The sequence below is a fragment of the Poecile atricapillus genome, chromosome 1 (assembly GCF_030490865.1).
Source record: "Poecile atricapillus isolate bPoeAtr1 chromosome 1, bPoeAtr1.hap1, whole genome shotgun sequence".
In the NCBI taxonomy this organism is placed as follows: domain Eukaryota; kingdom Metazoa; phylum Chordata; class Aves; order Passeriformes; family Paridae; genus Poecile; species Poecile atricapillus.
In genome coordinates this window covers 30,175,140-30,191,759 of record NC_081249.1, presented here as the reverse complement: position 1 = coordinate 30,191,759, position 16,620 = coordinate 30,175,140, and the positions used below count along the sequence as shown (strand labels likewise).

Genomic DNA, 16,620 nt, shown 5'->3' with positions numbered 1-16,620 from the left:
GTGTTTCTTAAGTGCTTTTCAAGCTGTATCCAAGATGCTTTGGCAGCTTAGAGAGTTGACTAACAAGTGAAGATGTGTTTTCATAGTTACTCAGGAAGACTTTTAGGCATTGTTAGCATGCCAATATTGTTGATTACTCCAGGAATAACAAAATCTGTTTCTGTATTGGTGGTCCTGTCTTGTATTTTGAATTGAAAAGATGAATGAGGAAGAAAGCATTCAACTGTTGCTAGAAAGATACACATGAAGACAGGTATACAAAATGCCTCTTCTCCTTCCTTTCTCTGATATGCTGCAATTTAAAATACACTGTAGACAGGATGGATCACTTTAACTACTCTGGAAAGGAATTTGTGTGCAAGAGAGAAGTCTCATGAGAATAAACAGAACAATCTGGAAGTGCTTTAATTCATCCTTTGACTTTAAGGTGTGATTTAATTCCTTCCTACTGTGTCCTTCCTAAATGAACTGTGGGGATAAAAGATAGGCTGTTGGGAGTTGTTTCCTGAGTATTCAGCCCCTTTGCTAGAATAAACTAAAATACTGGCTGGATAGTTCTTTAATACTTTTACTGCTCCTTCCAAATGTTGTTTTTTTCTATCCTTCATTAGGATTTTTTTTAATAGTACCTGCAATGCAGTTTGTGTTTCTTATGCATCATCTAAAGCACAATAGCAAACAATAATATAATCAATTTTAGGAAGGAAAGACAACTTCTACAGTTAAATTGCACAGCCTCACCCTTAGCTCAGGAAATCAAATCTGACTGTTCTCCTTTGGTTGTGGATCTTATTTTCCAGTAACAATTACAATTCATCAAAAGCTGATGTTATTTTAAATACTAAACCAATTGCATCCAAATAGCCAAATAATTTTGTAAAGGTTTATTTGCATTTGCAAAGGGTAACCTGCCAAACTAGATTCCCTGTGTCACTTTTAGTCTAGAATCTCTGTGTCTGTGCTAATATGTATCAGCATTTTTGAGCCAACAGGACAGGGTTACACAAGGGGGCAAGGAGTCAGAAATTTAAGTATAGCCCCAATCTCTTTATCCGCTTTAGGAATTCAAAGCATGATTTTTACTGAGGTTCTTCCATAAAGTCACACATAAAAAAATGACAAGTGTATTTTATGCTTGTATTGACCATTTAATAGCTATTCCATAGGCCATCTACAAGAAATGGAATATGCTCAGCCTGCTCCCAGAGGCGTTGTTCTGCAAAGACAGAAAACTAAACTCTTCCTTTTATACCATGAGACTGCGCTGCACTGAGGCACCTCCTGCAGAATCGACCCCCTGGCCCACCAAAGTAGCTGGGGCCCCAACCTTCCTCCCTGAGTGTAATGCAATCCATTTCAGATCTGGCCAAGAACTCATTTTATTTGAGTCTGCACTAGTACCACACACTCTCACTTCTTCATTACACAAGTTTTGAGCCCAAGAATGTCCAACAGACTCATGTGTACACAAAATATAGTGCCCTGTCCACTCACAGAAACACCATTTTGCTTACTACACTTCCTGTCCCAAGAGCATTTTACCTTTTTTTTTTTTTTTTTTTTAGATTAAGGTTTCTCCTATCCTGAAATGGTAAGTTGTTTTAAAATCTTTGTGACTTTGAAATTCCCTTTGTCAACTGATGCTTGTGCCCATCCCACTTCCTACTAAGTATTCCATCTTCTAAACTATTAGCTTTCCTGTTCTGATGCAACCTTTAAATTTGCATAGAATGTTTCCATATGGCTTCAAAAGTGAGCACATATGAGCAATACACTTTTTTTGCTTGAGCATATATGAGTAACACAATTTTTTTGCTATCTCTGTCATCAGGGAAACTTTTTATTTCTATGAAGTCCATTTCTGGACTTCTGCATCCATTATTCCAGTAAGCACAGTTTCAGAGTGAATTATGATTCTGAAACAGGAGAAGAAGCAGTTTTCTCTTTCTAAACATGTTTCTTCTTTTTGCTCTGCTGTCTTCAGCAGAGTTTGTTATTAGGAGAAGGCTGTACAAAAAAGACCACCTGAACAAAAGCATGGAAGATTTGTTTGGGTGCTAATCCATCCCACAAGCCATCCCTCAATTTAAGGCATAATTTTAGATGTGATCATTTCTAACCATAAACTTCATGCCAAGAATGAACAAATGCAACTTTTGTCAGCACACCAGAAACAGAAAACCTGCTGTTTGGTCTGAGGCCTGTGCTTTCCCAATTTTTCCATCTAGCTCTACCACACACATACATAGTTTACTTCCTCAGCTGTTTGCAATGCTTTAATCTTCTTCTTAAATCTTACAGCTAAAGTCCTTGTTGCAGTTGTTTGTAAACTCTAAATTGGCCTAAACTTCCAAATAATGCTTTGTTTCCTTGAATACACTGGCCATGGCAGGGAGCTCACTGGCATCTTCTTCCATGTGCTTTACTCTTCTAGCAGCGTATGTCAGAAGCAGACTTCTCATTGTGACCCAGTTCTCTGGTAATTGTTCTATCAACAAGGCTTCCAGATCTTGCCTTGCCTGGCTGTAGACCTTGTTTTCCTCACAGACCCATCATTTTTTAACAGCTCTATATGTACATGAATCCTTTACGCATCTGGGATCTGGGTTTCTTTCCCATCAGAAATGTGAAATAGGGAACACTCCATTATTTGGTCTATATGCAGAAAACAAGCCTTCAATTTATATTACTTTAGGAACTGAATCCCATCTCTTACACTAGTATGGCTATCTGGAAAGCCAAGATCTTTAGGGGAGGGTGAGTTGGGAGGAGTACTACTACTAGAAGAATCAGTGCCCGTTCTCAGGACTTCCTAAGCTCCTCTCCTCTCAGTACATTCCACAGAAAGACCTTCCTCCAGGCCATGGCCTCAGCACTTCCTCAGGTTAAGCCAGTGACTTGCTGTCCCATGAGATGTACTTCCACAGGATAAGCCAATGAAACAGATCATCACACTTAATAGGGATGTGCTTCAATCCGTGACTCCCAGACACGTCGCTGCTGCTCGCCACCCTCCAGCTCTGCTGAGAGCCACACCAGCAAAGCGGATATTCTCAACTGCACTGGACCACGGAAGATATGGATGAACATCAGCCCTTCAGAATCACGGAATCAATTAGATTGGAAAGGATTTCTGAGATCATCGAGTCCAACCTGTGACTGCATATCACCTTGACAACTACACTGGGAAACTAAGGGCCATAGCCAGTCTTTCCTTAAACACCTCCAAGGATGGTGACTCTGCCACCTCCCTGGGCAGCCCATTCCAATGCCTCATCACCCTTTTTGTGAAGAAATCCCTAATCCAACCCAAACCTCCCCTGGTGCACCTTGAGGCTGTGCCCTCTTGTCCTGTCGCGGGTTACCTGGGAGAAGAGCCTGACTCCCACCCGGCTACAACCTCCTTTCACATGGTTGTGGAGAGTGTTAAGATCCCCGCTGAGCCTCCTTTTCTCCAGGTTAAACAACCCCAGCACCCTCAGCTGCTCCTCATAGGACTTGTGCTCCAGCCTCTCCAATGGACCAAATCCACGGTGTAGCTGTTCCACCGTTAAACGGGACGGCCACGAGGGGCTCCTCGGCCCGGAGGAAAGCCCCGGAGCCACAGTGGTGCAGGGGGCGTGAGGCGGCGCTGGTGCCCGCTCCCGCCTGAGGCCCGCTCCCGCTGTCCCCGCTGCGCGGCTCCCGGCGCTATGGGGACGCAGCCGCCGCCGCGCGCTGCCGGGCGCCCCCTGCCGGCCCCCGCGGGAGCGCGCGCAGCCGCCGCCCGGCCCAATGGCCCGCCCCCGTCGGGCGGCCCGGGCCAATCCCGGGCCAATCCCGGCCCACCCGGCCGCGCGCGCACCGCCCCGCAGCGCGGGCCGGAACGCCCCCGGCGCCTTTCGCGGCAGCGCCGTAAAGCGCGGCCGGCGGGGAGCGCCCGGGCCGGAGCGGCGGCGGTCGCGGTCGGATGCCCGGGGGCGGGGGCAGCCCGGCGCCCGGCACGCAGGGGGCAGCGGAGGCGGGCGAGGCGGCGGCGGGCGGCAGGATGAGCCTGTCGCCGAAGGAGCTGTCGAGCCTGCTGAGCATCGTGTCGGAGGAGGCGGGCGGCAGCACCTTCGAGGGGCTCTCCAGCGCCTTCCACCACTACTTCGGGAAGGCCGAGCACTTCCGGCTGGGCTCCGTGCTCGTCCTGCTGCTGCAGCAGCCCGACCTGCTGCCCAGCCCCGCGCAGCGCCTCACCGCGCTCTACCTTCTCTGGGAGATGTACCGCACCGAGCCCCTGGCCGCCAACCCCTTCGCCGCCGTCTTCGCCCACCTCCTCAACCCCGCGCCCGAGCGCGGCGGCGACGAGGCGGAGCGCACCCCGCTCTCAGGTGTGTCCCAGGTGTGCGGCGGGGAGCGGGGCAGGCGGGCGGAGCAGGAGCCCTCCCGGAGAAAGCGGTGGGAATCCTGCGCGGCCAGCGGCTCTGGGCTTGGTGGCGGCCGGGCCGCTAGCTTGGATCTTACAGCTCTCTGCAACTGCCTGAGGGGGCTGGGGCTGCTTAGCCTGGAGAAGAGAAGGCTCGAGGGGACCTGTTCGCTCTCTAGAACCGCCTGAGAGGAGGCTGTAGCCAGGTGGGAGTCGGCCTCTTCTCCCAGGCAACCAGACAGGACAAGAGGACGTAGCGTAAAGCTGAGCCACTGGAGGTTTAGCTTGGATTAGGGAGTTCTTCACAAAAAGGGTGATTAGACATTGGAATGGGCTGTCCAAGGAGGTGGCAGAGTCACCATCCTTGGAGGTGTTTAAGGAAAGACTATGGCCTAGTCTTTCCTAAGACTAAGGCTATGGCCCTTAGTTTCCCAGTGTAGTTGTCAAGGTGATATGCAGTCACAGGTTGGACTCGATGATCTCAGAGGTCTTTTCCAACCTATTTGATTCTGTAATAACACGGAATTTTTTGGGAGAAAGCGATCACAAAAAGCTGGAGGTGATAGGAGGCTTCCAACAGCCTTAAAACTGAAACAAAACTGTTAGAGAGAAATACATGACAGTGAAACACTTTTTTTCCTATTCAGTAAAGATGACACTACCAGTGTTGAGTAAATCAGTTCCTAAAGAAAAATAACCTGTTGGAGAAACTACAGAGAGGGCCACCAGGTTGTTTGGAGGGCTGGAGCACTGGAACAGGCTACCCAGAGAAGCTGTGGATGCCTCATCCCTGCAGGTGTTCAAGGCCAGGCTGGATGGAGCTCAGGGCATCCCTGGTCTAGGGACAGGCGTCCCTGCCCACGGCAGGGGGTGGGAACTTGATGGTGATCAAGGTCCTTGCCAACCCAGGTCATTCTCTGAATCTGAATTGCAATGTCAGGTCATACTAAGTAGCTCGCTTTCTGTCTGGATTGGACTTTGTGTGAATGAACTACCATGAGTGACTTAGCATCAGCTGCCTGCATGTCATGATGTGTAATACTGATCACATAGTGGTGTATTTTGCATTAAAATGGTTTTGTATGTGTCACACAGACTCTCCAGCTGTACCTGCCTTGCCATAAATAACGGATCAGTTTGTCTTTGTTTTGCTTGTTATACTTGAAGAGCATGGAAACTGTTAATGCTCCTACATTAAAAACCATGGATTGTTTTTCACTGTGTCTCCACAGGCTTCTTACCTCCCATAACTCCTCCAGAAAAATTCTTTCTTTCACAACTGATGTTGGCCCCTCCTAGAGAGCTGTTCAAGAAGACTCCTCGTCAGATCGCTGCCATGGATGTGGGGAACATGGCCCAGTCAGTGGACATCAGTGGGCTGCAGCTGGCATTAGCAGGTAAGGAAGGTTTGTGGCTCTGGTGCTCTTGGGAATGGAAACTCTTAATGGAACGTGACTGTGGGTTACCTGAGAAAAACACCTGTCTGTCCTGAATATGAAAAAGTTTGAACTGTGTTTTAAGGTCTTCAAGCCTGTGTTCAAGCACCTAGAGAAACTTCAGGTAGAGATTACATCCTGATTCTTTTATCCTCAACAAGTAGTTTTTTTAGGCATATAGGTAATTGCCCTAAATACAGGAATATTTTGCAAGTATAGGAAAATTTTTGTCTTCTAAAGCTGTGGGGGTTTTTTAGGGATGGTGTTTTGAGGGGGGGATATTTTTGGTCGATTTTTTCATTTGTTTGCTTTATTTTAATTACTTGTGTGGGTTTTTTTTTTCTGTATTTTCATCCCTTTGCACCCTTTCCAGTATTTCTTCTACGAGAGAACAAACATAACTGTCACACTACTATTACATACCAGTACTTCATCTGTACCTGGAAAATTGACTATTAGAATTATATCTTTAGTTTACTGTAAAGTTAGACTGTGCAGTGCTAGTTCAAGAGTTGAAAAGTGATCCAGTTTTACTAGATTGAAAAGCAATGTGATGCTTATCCTTTGACAGGAGAACAGGAGGAGGAACATGATTGTTCATGTCACATCTGGAGCTAATATGAAATATTATATATTGTTGGGAACAAGGAACCGGTTTAAACACAAAATTCCTTTCTCCCTAGGTATGTGCCAGTAGACCTGTCTGCTTGAAAACTGACCATCCCAGTCCTATATCTGTACAATGTGATTTGTCAGGCACCATTTAGACTTTCTGTGTCCTGCAGTTGTATCTTGGTATTGTAATATTTTTTTTTCTGTGAACTCTGACATTGACTGGTAAAGCTGTGATATACTGTCCCTTGTTCACAGTCTACAGATGTCTTGTGGGGGTCCTCCTTAGCTGCTATTTCCAGACTGGGATTGTTTGAAAATGCAAATTGAATACCCTAACGTGCCATTGTGGGTGAGACAAACTTTTCTGGTCCTTCTTGTGTTCATCCTGTCTGTATTTTGTAGAATACCTTAGTGAATTCAAATTTTGTGAAGCCTCAGGTAACTTGTCATTTTTAGTGCAAGGCATATGTGATGCCTTAAGAAGCCTCAAAGTTTTTTTTAATTTGCTTTTATTTGTTTTCCCCTCTGTACTGTGTTTGCCTTCTGAATAGTTTTTTCTAATTAAAAATGAAATCATTGAATCACGGAATGGTTTGGATTGGAAAAGACCATAAAACAAGAACACCTTCCAATAGACCAGGTTGCTCAAAAACTCATCCAGCCTGGACTTGGACATTTCCAAGGATGGAGATTCACAGCTTCTCTGGGCAACCTCAAAACTGTGGTTGGGTGAATGTGTGCTCTAGGCCACATACTTCAATTTAAAATAGAAGATAATGATGGCTGAAAGTAGAATACGAAGTCATTAATGGTGCTTGTATAAGATTTATATCATTGTTTATATAATCCAGTAAAAGTGCACAATTGCTTACAAGCAGTTGTAGAAGTTATGTAACAAAACCAGCTGCATCTGAAAAAGCTCTGTGCTGTCTTTCTCAGACTTCTTGCTGTAGGTCCCCAGAATAACTGTCTGGTTTCTAATCAGTTTCCTAAAAGATACATATTTTACTTGTTTTAAAATCATGATGCTTCTTCTGTTTGTTGTGTTTTGGAATGTCTGTGATTTTTTTCACTAATCTTCAGAATTTTTCTCCTAATGATTCAATATTCAGGATGAAGCTGGTGCAGGATAACTCTAAGATGCAATGTTTGAGGTGTTTTGTTTACACCCTTTCCCCAGGATGTACAGAATGTCACAGGTGTAACACTTGGTAGCTTTTCAAAAGTATGGTTGTTGAGATGAATTCGAGGCTGTTCAGAGCAGAATGATTTTGACTTGCTTTAGCACATACCTGCAAAATCAAATGACATTATTTTGAAAGCTTTTATTTTTTTTTCCTATCAGTTTATCTGTCCCAATCCCTTTTGTGTAAAAAAAAGAAAACCACTTATCCTCTGAATCTGAGCTCTCTGTGACAGTTTGTTTGCAACTCTATGGTGGATTTTCTGTTTTTGATGTTCTCTTTTGTTTTTAAGGTTTACCACCACCACCCCCCCCCCCCCAAAAAAAAAAAAAAGTAGAATGCTGGAATCTAGCATCTTGGGCATGAGTATTAACACTTGTTCTGTTCTCTCTTCCCTTTGGTCTGCAGAGAGCTAATTCAGACTTTGGTACTGCCCTACAACATGTTTTTGTTCATCTGGTATGCTACCCTATCAAAAAAAGTAATTTTCTCCTAGTTGCAAGGATGGGTCTCCTGGCAAACTGTTCTCAGTGTTCGTCTGTTAACTCTTATTTGATGGGGGAGTAATTGACCTGTATAAAAGTAAAGCTTTTAATACATTGTAGAACTTTCTGTAAGAATCAAAGAGTTTCTTTTTACCTGTAAAAATAAAATAATAAGCTCCATAAAGGAACCTAAGGAATTGTTTTCAGTTTAGTTTTATAAAATTTAAATGTCTTAGTTTAGGATGCTACATTAGTTTTTGTTAAATCACCATGTTGTAATTTTTACTTGTGGTTATCTGAAACTGTTGATTTAGCCCTTATTTTTGAAGCAGTGAGGTTGAACTTCTGAGCTTCAATGCATATAACTGAGGGCTCAGGCAGGCTTCTCAAATCAGTGAAGTGAAATATCACTAATCATCTTATCTAACATCACTAGTAATTTCAGATTATGAGGTTACAAACAAATCCGTGACTGATGGTAGATTTAAGTTTAATGAAAATAAAGAAAAAGAACATCCAATGCTTCTCCCTGACTCCTGTACTTCATTTGTTAAATCAACCCTTCTGTTCAGTGGCTAAATGGAAGTACTTATGAGATGAAGTTTGAAATAGTTGCTTAAGTAGAAGATATGTTTTATAAAACAGCTCATTTGGACTTTGTCTTTAAAATGTTGTTTGTTTTTGTTTTTTAAGTAACTGAAAATATTGATAGAAATTTAATAGAAAATTTAATTGAAAAATATACCCCGCTGTGCTGCTTCAATGAGGATATATGCAAATGTTTGCATTATCTGAAACAGTTGGATAAAGTAGGGCAGAAAGCCAAAAAAATTAACAGCTTTGTTCTCCTTATGCTCTTGTCACTCACAGTTTTGGGCATCTCTTGCAGATTTGTTTGGAGTCATATGAAATAGTTTGTATGTGGGCAGCTGGGAAGGGTCAACATGATTGCACAAAAAGGGGCTTTGTGACATGTTTGCACAAAAAGGAGCAAAGTAACACTTTGCTTAGAAGTGTTAAGGTGCACAAAATAGGAGCACTCACTCAATTAGCCAGGAAATGGAGTGGTGTTTAGTTTCATCTGGAACTCTTTCAAAGGATTTCTTGTGTGGTACCAGCAATTTTGGACTTCAGATTGCTTAAGGCGTAATCTGCTGCTTAGTGTTCTCTCTTAACAGGGTGGGGAGAGGAATGTTAAGTGGTATTCTGTAGTGGGGATTTTTCTTTTTGTCCTTTGGAGTTTTCTTTGCCAAGGCAATAGAAAACAGGATCTCTCAAAATAGTACAGAGAACATAGAAGATCAGCCATTAAGTCTCCAGATACAGAAGAGCAATAGATTATTGACAGAAGGGCACATAAAAATCTTGGTAGTGCAAACAATGAGGCCTGGATTTTCCTTTTTTGCCAATTTCAAGTCTTCAGCTGTATATATGCTAACCTTAATGTTATTTTTATGTAACTTGTTTATGTCCTGTAATTTGGCCTCTAAAGGGATGACTTAACTCCTTTCAGGTTTGCTTTAATGATGATGTCTGTAGAATCACGTAACCATTAAAACTCCATTGTTTTCCACTAAATTACTGATTCTGGCTTGACAGTGAATCTACAAGGGGTTCAGGCAATGCCACAGAAATGTGTTGGGTAAATTTGAATAGCTGACTTCAGGTCTAGTATGACCATTATCATCTGTAAATGGATCAGTGTAGATTTTTCAGTTTCCTTTTCTGAGAAGTGATTACAAAAGAGATACAGCCATGTGAACTCTTTGAGGAGAAGTATGCAAACCTACTAATGTGCTGCTTTTAGATGTAGATCACATCAGTTATGTGCCTTTTCTAAGGACAAGACTACTTTTCAGACTAACATCTATTTCTTCTTTATCCTTACTGCATACCCTCTGTGTCTTGCCTCTCAGCCGGCACTCAGACTGCTGACTGCCTGACTGTACTAAATTTCATGTTGATATTATCTGCTTTGTTTTTTTTTAAAGCCAGTTCTTTTCTAAAGCTGATTGTTTCTCACTACTTTCAGTATTCCAGGCATCTCTGTTCCAATTTTATGGTTTAATATTCTTCTTTCAGAACGTCAGTCCGAGTTGCCAACACAGAGCAAGGCCAGCTTCCCCAGCATTCTCAGTGATCCTGACCCAGATTCTTCCAACTCTGGTTTTGACAGCTCTGTTGCTTCCCAGATCACAGAAGCATTAGTGAGTGGACCAAAGCCTCCTATAGAAAGTATGTGCATTTACACATCTTTGTTTCTGTAACTCATGACATGCTGTGTTATTATACTTCAGATAAAATGTAATGGAATTCAGAAGTATTTTCAAGGCATGAAATGGAAGTTAAGGTGAAATGAAATGAAAAGTGTGAAATTTCATCAGGCTGTCTCTAGATCAGATTCTAGTGTTCACATTTACAGACTTCAAGAAATCTGGAGTTTGTCTTCAAGCCCTTACCCATGTCATCTCTCAAATAACAGATAAGAGTCCCTGCACTGAGATCTGCATTGGCTGGTAACACTTCCCAGGGAAGCAGGTAGTGTGGAAAGGAAAAAAACACAGGATCAGTAACACAGTGATCTGAATCAAGAGGAAAAAAGGCAGATGTACTGGTATCGCTGAAAATCATAAATAAATGTTTCTCCGGGCAGCAAATAGGATTGTAATGCTGTTCTCAGTGTTATAATAGCTTAAAGAAATAGGGGCTTTTGGGGTGTCTTCTGTTTTTTACTGATACAGAACTGCATATCCAAAGCTTAAGAAAATATTTCACATTGTTTCCATTTTAGGTCACTTTCGACCTGAGTTTATTCGACCACCTCCTCCACTCCATATATGTGAGGATGAATTGGCATGGCTAAATCCAATTGAACCAGATCACACAATTCAGTGGGATAAGTCAATGTGTGTTAAGAACAGCACTGGAGTTGAGATAAAAAGAATCATGGCAAAAGCTTTTAAAAGTCCTTTGACTTCCCCACAGCAAACACAGGTAAGGATGATGGACTTGCCTGTCTGAAATGATTCTCTAAGAAGCTATTAACTCCTGTGCTTTAGAAAACCTTGAGCACTGTAATTGATCTGTGTTTGGATTCAGGAAACTTTTAAATTGCAAAAATCCAAGAATTTTGACTTGGGTTTGTCTGAATAGAAAGATAATGTTCATGCCATTGACTACATGTAATTACAGTTGAACAGGAGTGGCACTGACATTTTTTTGTGTGGAGAAATCTTTGTATAACTAAGTTGCTCGTACTTCTGTGAAAGTTTTTAATAAATAATTACTTCAGAAATACCAACAACAATTTTTTTTTTCCTCAGTTTGCTAGTATTACCCCTGATTTCAGTGGGCTTTTTTCATAATCATGCTGGCACTATAAAATCAGCTTTATTTGCACTATTCTTTCTGCCAAGTGAACTTGAAATTGAGATTTCCTTCTACTGGACAGGAAACTACAGGAGGCTGAAACTTTTCATGTGGAATTTTTTTAACTCCCTTCTTTGTTACCCACTGATGAAAGACTCCTAAGTACATTAGTAAAGGATTTAGGGACAGACACAGTTCCCTGTACATAAAAATTTTAAAGTAGCCCTCCAATGCTTTTCAATAGAGAAGCCTAAATCTAAAGGTCTATCATTCTTCTGGATCTTAGATGTATTATAGCAGTTTTTTCAAGCAGTAACATGAACAGTTGAGGTAAAATCAACTGACAATTTTTATTTTCTTCTTCACAGCTCCTTGGAGAACTGGAAAAAGACCCCAAGCTTGTTTACCATATTGGTCTCACTCCTGCCAAATTGCCAGACCTGGTTGAAAACAATCCTTTAGTAGCTATAGAAATGTTGCTGAAACTAATGCAGTCTAGTCAAATAACAGAGTATTTTTCTGTCTTGGTCAACATGGACATGTCCTTACATTCAATGGAAGTTGTAAATCGGTGCGTACGATCTAAAATCTAATAAGGTTTCATTGAGTATGTAAAATGAGCAGTTTTGTTTTATTAGGATATCTGGAAATGTTAATTTTGATCCTTCTTGAGGCATGTCTGTGTGGGAGATAGAAGACTACAGTGGGACAAAGGGCAGTTATTGAGAGAATCCTCCACAAACAGTTAACGCCATACGGCTAATCTGCTTAATTGCAGCTTGCATTCTTGATGCAGCTTAAGTGAACAAAAGGTGCTGTTGTTCAGCAGCTGCCCTGCTGTACATTCATGTCCTTTTTTCATTGAGAATAATTTTTGCAGATAGGTACAACTCATTTTCTTAACAGAATGCTAGCCTCTTAAATGGGAACACTTTTCAGACAGCTAATTCCCAGAAATTTACAGAAATACATCTCTTCCACTTACTTTCTTCTATTTCTTAGCAATTACTGAATGTGAGCTACTAAATAAACTTCAGTCAGCAGACTTTTTGAAGCAGAGTTGAATTGCACCTTAAATATCTTCTTACTAAAGGAACATTCTTGAAATAAATGCCTCTCTACCGGTGCAGACTGACAGCAGTTACTGCTCTGAAGTGGGGCTAATGATTGCAACATGGAGAAGGGGTGGTGAAAGAAGAGTTTTTACCTGTGTCCAGGAGAGCTACACCACCAGTCAGGCATGCTGGTTCTCCCACAGAATAGCTACCACAGGAACAACTTTCATCAAGCTGCAAAGCAACTGTCAGTGCAAACAGGGAGACACTGTAGAGAGATTGTAAAGGGAAATAAGACAAAAAATTGAAACTGCACTTGAAACTCCACTCTTCACTGTTTTCCCTATTGTCCCCCTCTGGCTCCTTCAGATAGGACTGATTTGAGTTTGGTCAGATTCTGTTATAACCTTGTGGCAGTTCTCCATTTAGTGCATGTTCTTAAGAGAGCTGTATTGCCCTCTTGGTTAAGAAGTAGTGGCAACTCAAATGCCAGATGTACTAGAAACCAATCTAACTTAGCCTCTGTAACATCAGAGTTTAAAAAGCTTTATTCTTAAGAAATTTAAATGACTAGAAATATGTCTGGAAGCTGTCTGGGAATAAACTCATATCACAGGTCTAACTGTTAGGATTTGCTTTGCTACAGAAACAGTAGATTTATGGCTTCATAAACCACTGAATATATTTTATTTGAACAGGCTTACTACTGCAGTTGATCTCCCACCTGAATTTATTCATCTTTATATCTCCAATTGTATCTCCACCTGTGAACAGATTAAAGACAAATATATGCAGGTGAGTGCTTCAATAAATTGGTTAGGAAAAGGTATCCCATATACTGCTCTGTGAAATATGTGCTATGATTTAATAAGGCTGATAGCATTAAGTGTTCTGTTTTGCTGCTTTTTTATTTCAAAGGCATTTTTTTCCTAACACACTGCAATTTTTCACAGAGTTTAATAGACTGTTCTTCACTTTTTCACAGGAAATCACTGTTCCCTGTTGTTCTGTAGACATCATAAGCTTCTTCCTGGCAAAACTTTATGTCACTGGGGTTCTTACATTCAAAAGGTTCATCTATCACTCTGTGAGCCTTTTCTTCACCCCCGGTATTAGTTTGCATTCTGCTTAGTTTTAAGCTTCAAGTTTCTCTTCTATACAAGTGTGCCAGCCACTTCCAGACCCCTGAGGTGATGTTACAAAACTCACAGGAAGTCTCACCCTTCAGTCATGACTGATAACAGCTTGCAGGTCTCATTTCTAACACCATGCTCTCTGCTTCCCAAGCCTGTAAGTCATACTTACATGCTGGTACTGAAAATGTTGTAGCTGCTCCAAGGATCCCTGACCATGGAGGGTCAGGGGAAATCTGAGGAGGTCTGCACCTTTCTGGCATTCAGATGGTCTATATGCTGTGAGAGGTACTTTCTTCTCTCCTAAATTGATCTGTTGGTTTCACCAGGTGCCCAGTACAACTTTTCTTGGGTACGTCATTGGTGAAAAACAGTTCAGTATTCAGTTTCTCCTAGGCTTTTTGAATCCCAAGTCCTGCCTTAGCTTCTTCCTGATACTGAAGGACTAGAATGTCTTTAGTCTCTTGCAGCAAGACAACTGTTCCTTTCCCTTTAAGCTTTTTTTTGGTATCCTCTAGTGTCTTCTCCAGCTCTGTTGTCTCCTTAAGCTACAGAAATGAAAGTTATGTGCAGTGCACAGGATAGGGTTGCAACGTGGTTTTAGATAGCAGCAAGCCTCCCATCTTGTTCTCAATCCCTTTCAGATGACATTTCATGTGTTATCTTTTGCTGGCTGCTGATGCTTCTCTGCTTTGTGGTTCTGCCAGACACACACACATGGGTGACTTGATCTGTGACCTGCTGAGTAGCTCTGCCTATTACATTTGGTAGTGAAGTAGGAAAATAGCAGGTGATCTGGGCTGCAGCTGAGAGTATGTCCAGAGTGGGACACTGCTCAGTGGGGCTGGTGAGACCACATAGTAGCTGTGCTTCAGCACACAGGGGACAAAAAAGAGCTCTGAGGGTCAAGAAACATATCCTGGTCACTAAGCAGCACACGCAGCTTGAGATCTCTAACATTTTTAATGTGTATGGGGCCTCACAGCAGCTGAGATACAAGGTGTTTTGTTTGAAAAGCATGATACAGAATTATTATTGGAAATGATCCTCAGAGACTGGGAGTCAGCCAGTAATTTTGCATTTGTTCTTTTGCCGAGTTTCATGTTCCTGGATTATTAAAACTACTCGTGTAACTAATTTGTGTTGCAGAGAAAGCATGTGATGCCTCTTAATCACAGTGAAGGAAATAAGTTGTTCAGTCTCTGAATTCTCTCATTATAAGTAGCAAATTTTGCAGTAATAAACTTAGTTCCTGGAAAAATAGCTGATACCTTGTTTTCAGTGTCAAATAATCTGAAATGCTTTGGACAGTTAATCTGTCACATCCCTCAATTCTGTCTGGTAAACACCGTTCACATACGTAATTGCTTTTAGAGAAAGAGTTGAACCCAAGGCTTTCTCACAATGTTAAGTATGAAAGCACTTTAATGATGAAGAGCTGGTTTTGTGCTTGGGAAGAATGCGCTCTGTGTTAAACAGATGGTTGATGACTGGGTCTGCATATGACAAATTTTAAGTGCCAGTTCCTAAGCTTTCACTTCCAATTCCCATTGTGCTCTTCAAGGTGTTGCCTAAGTAGGTCTTAAGAAAGAGGAACACTTTTAAGATCCTGTATTTTGACTGGATCAGGCAGGAAATGAGCCATGAGTTCTTGGATTAGGTATCCCTGGAATTGTTTTTCCTTCTAATACAGAGCAAAAGGTTCATCTGTTGATTCAGCAGCAGAGCACATTCCATGAAGGAAGTTTGGAATCGGTTCCATTGATGTCACTTCCTATCTGGGGTTCCTTGATGATGTGGTGATAAGAAATTTTGAAATGTGAAACTTGTTCAGTTTTCTGTATGGTGTTACTGTAGAAAATAAGACTAAGCAAGACTGACATGTTGACATAATCTTTAGCTATTATCTCTTCTCTGCCTTTATTCAGAGATTACATAATAAATTTTAAGAACAGTGGAGAGGTAGATCTGGTGCTTCATTTGTGCATGGGATTAATCCTGAAAAGGCCCCTGCATCCAGAAGCATAAGAACTATAAAGCAATCAATTTTTTTAATATAGTAGTGGTATGGGAAATGGAAGAGAAGGGGCAGCATGTACAAAGCTTAGGAACACAGCCATTGCTGAAGCTAAACTGCTCCTGAAACACCTCATTTGTACTGCTGAGGGCCAACAGTCCTTTAAGTGATTTGGTTGCAAACATTTGTTTGGATTATTAAACCATCTTTCTTATGTTTCAGAACCGCCTGGTCCGTCTTGTTTGTGTCTTTCTTCAGTCTTTAATCAGAAACAAAATTATTAATGTACAGGACTTGTTTATAGAAGTGCAAGCATTCTGCATTGAGTTCAGTCGGATACGAGAAGCAGCTGGCCTTTTCAGATTGCTGAAGACACTGGACACTGGGGAAAATCCATCAGAAACAAAAATGTCAAAATAAAGTGACTGGCAGTGGCAAAAAAACCTATGCGTGTTCTATACCACTTATTTGTACATTTTAAACTTCAATCCCTGGATTAATTATGTATTATGTTAATTACATTATAAATAGCATTTTGGACAATAAATAAGGCTTTTTCTGATACACATTTGAGTTTATAAAATGTGTTAGGCCTTACACTATTTTCCACTGTGGTTAAAATTTGTATGTCATATGCATATCCTGAAATTCAGGCTCTAGTTCTAGAGAGAATATAAATGATACTTAGCATTCACAGGAAATTTAAGTATTAATCTGGCACTCACTGACTTTGGGTCCAAAATTGTCTGTATACAACTAAAGTCAACTTGTTCCAAGGTAAGTACGTTCCTTGTTTTACCTTTTGTTCACTTTGTATGATCTTCTAGGAGCTGGATATAGAGCTCCTAACAATGTATTCTGGTTTTGGTGAGTAAGGGAAAGTCTGTCTTGATGTCTAGAAACAGCTAAAGGCCTGTCTTTACAAGGCAGAAATGA

At 41.6% G+C, this 16,620-nt stretch overlaps 1 protein-coding gene across 1 annotated transcript; it reads left to right on the top strand.

The window, feature by feature from the left end:
* The first annotated feature begins 3,878 nt into the window (after positions 1 to 3,878).
* On the top strand, positions 3,879 to 16,258 carry CNOT11 (CCR4-NOT transcription complex subunit 11). The gene is made up of 7 exons (XM_058833804.1): positions 3,879 to 4,355; positions 5,623 to 5,787; positions 10,193 to 10,345; positions 10,902 to 11,104; positions 11,848 to 12,050; positions 13,233 to 13,329; positions 15,907 to 16,258. The coding sequence occupies exons 1-7, from the start codon at positions 3,950 to 3,952 to the stop codon at positions 16,102 to 16,104; spliced, it is 1,425 nt and encodes a 474-aa protein (XP_058689787.1). The 5' UTR covers positions 3,879 to 3,949; the 3' UTR covers positions 16,105 to 16,258.
* Positions 16,259 to 16,620: the final 362 nt, after the last annotated feature.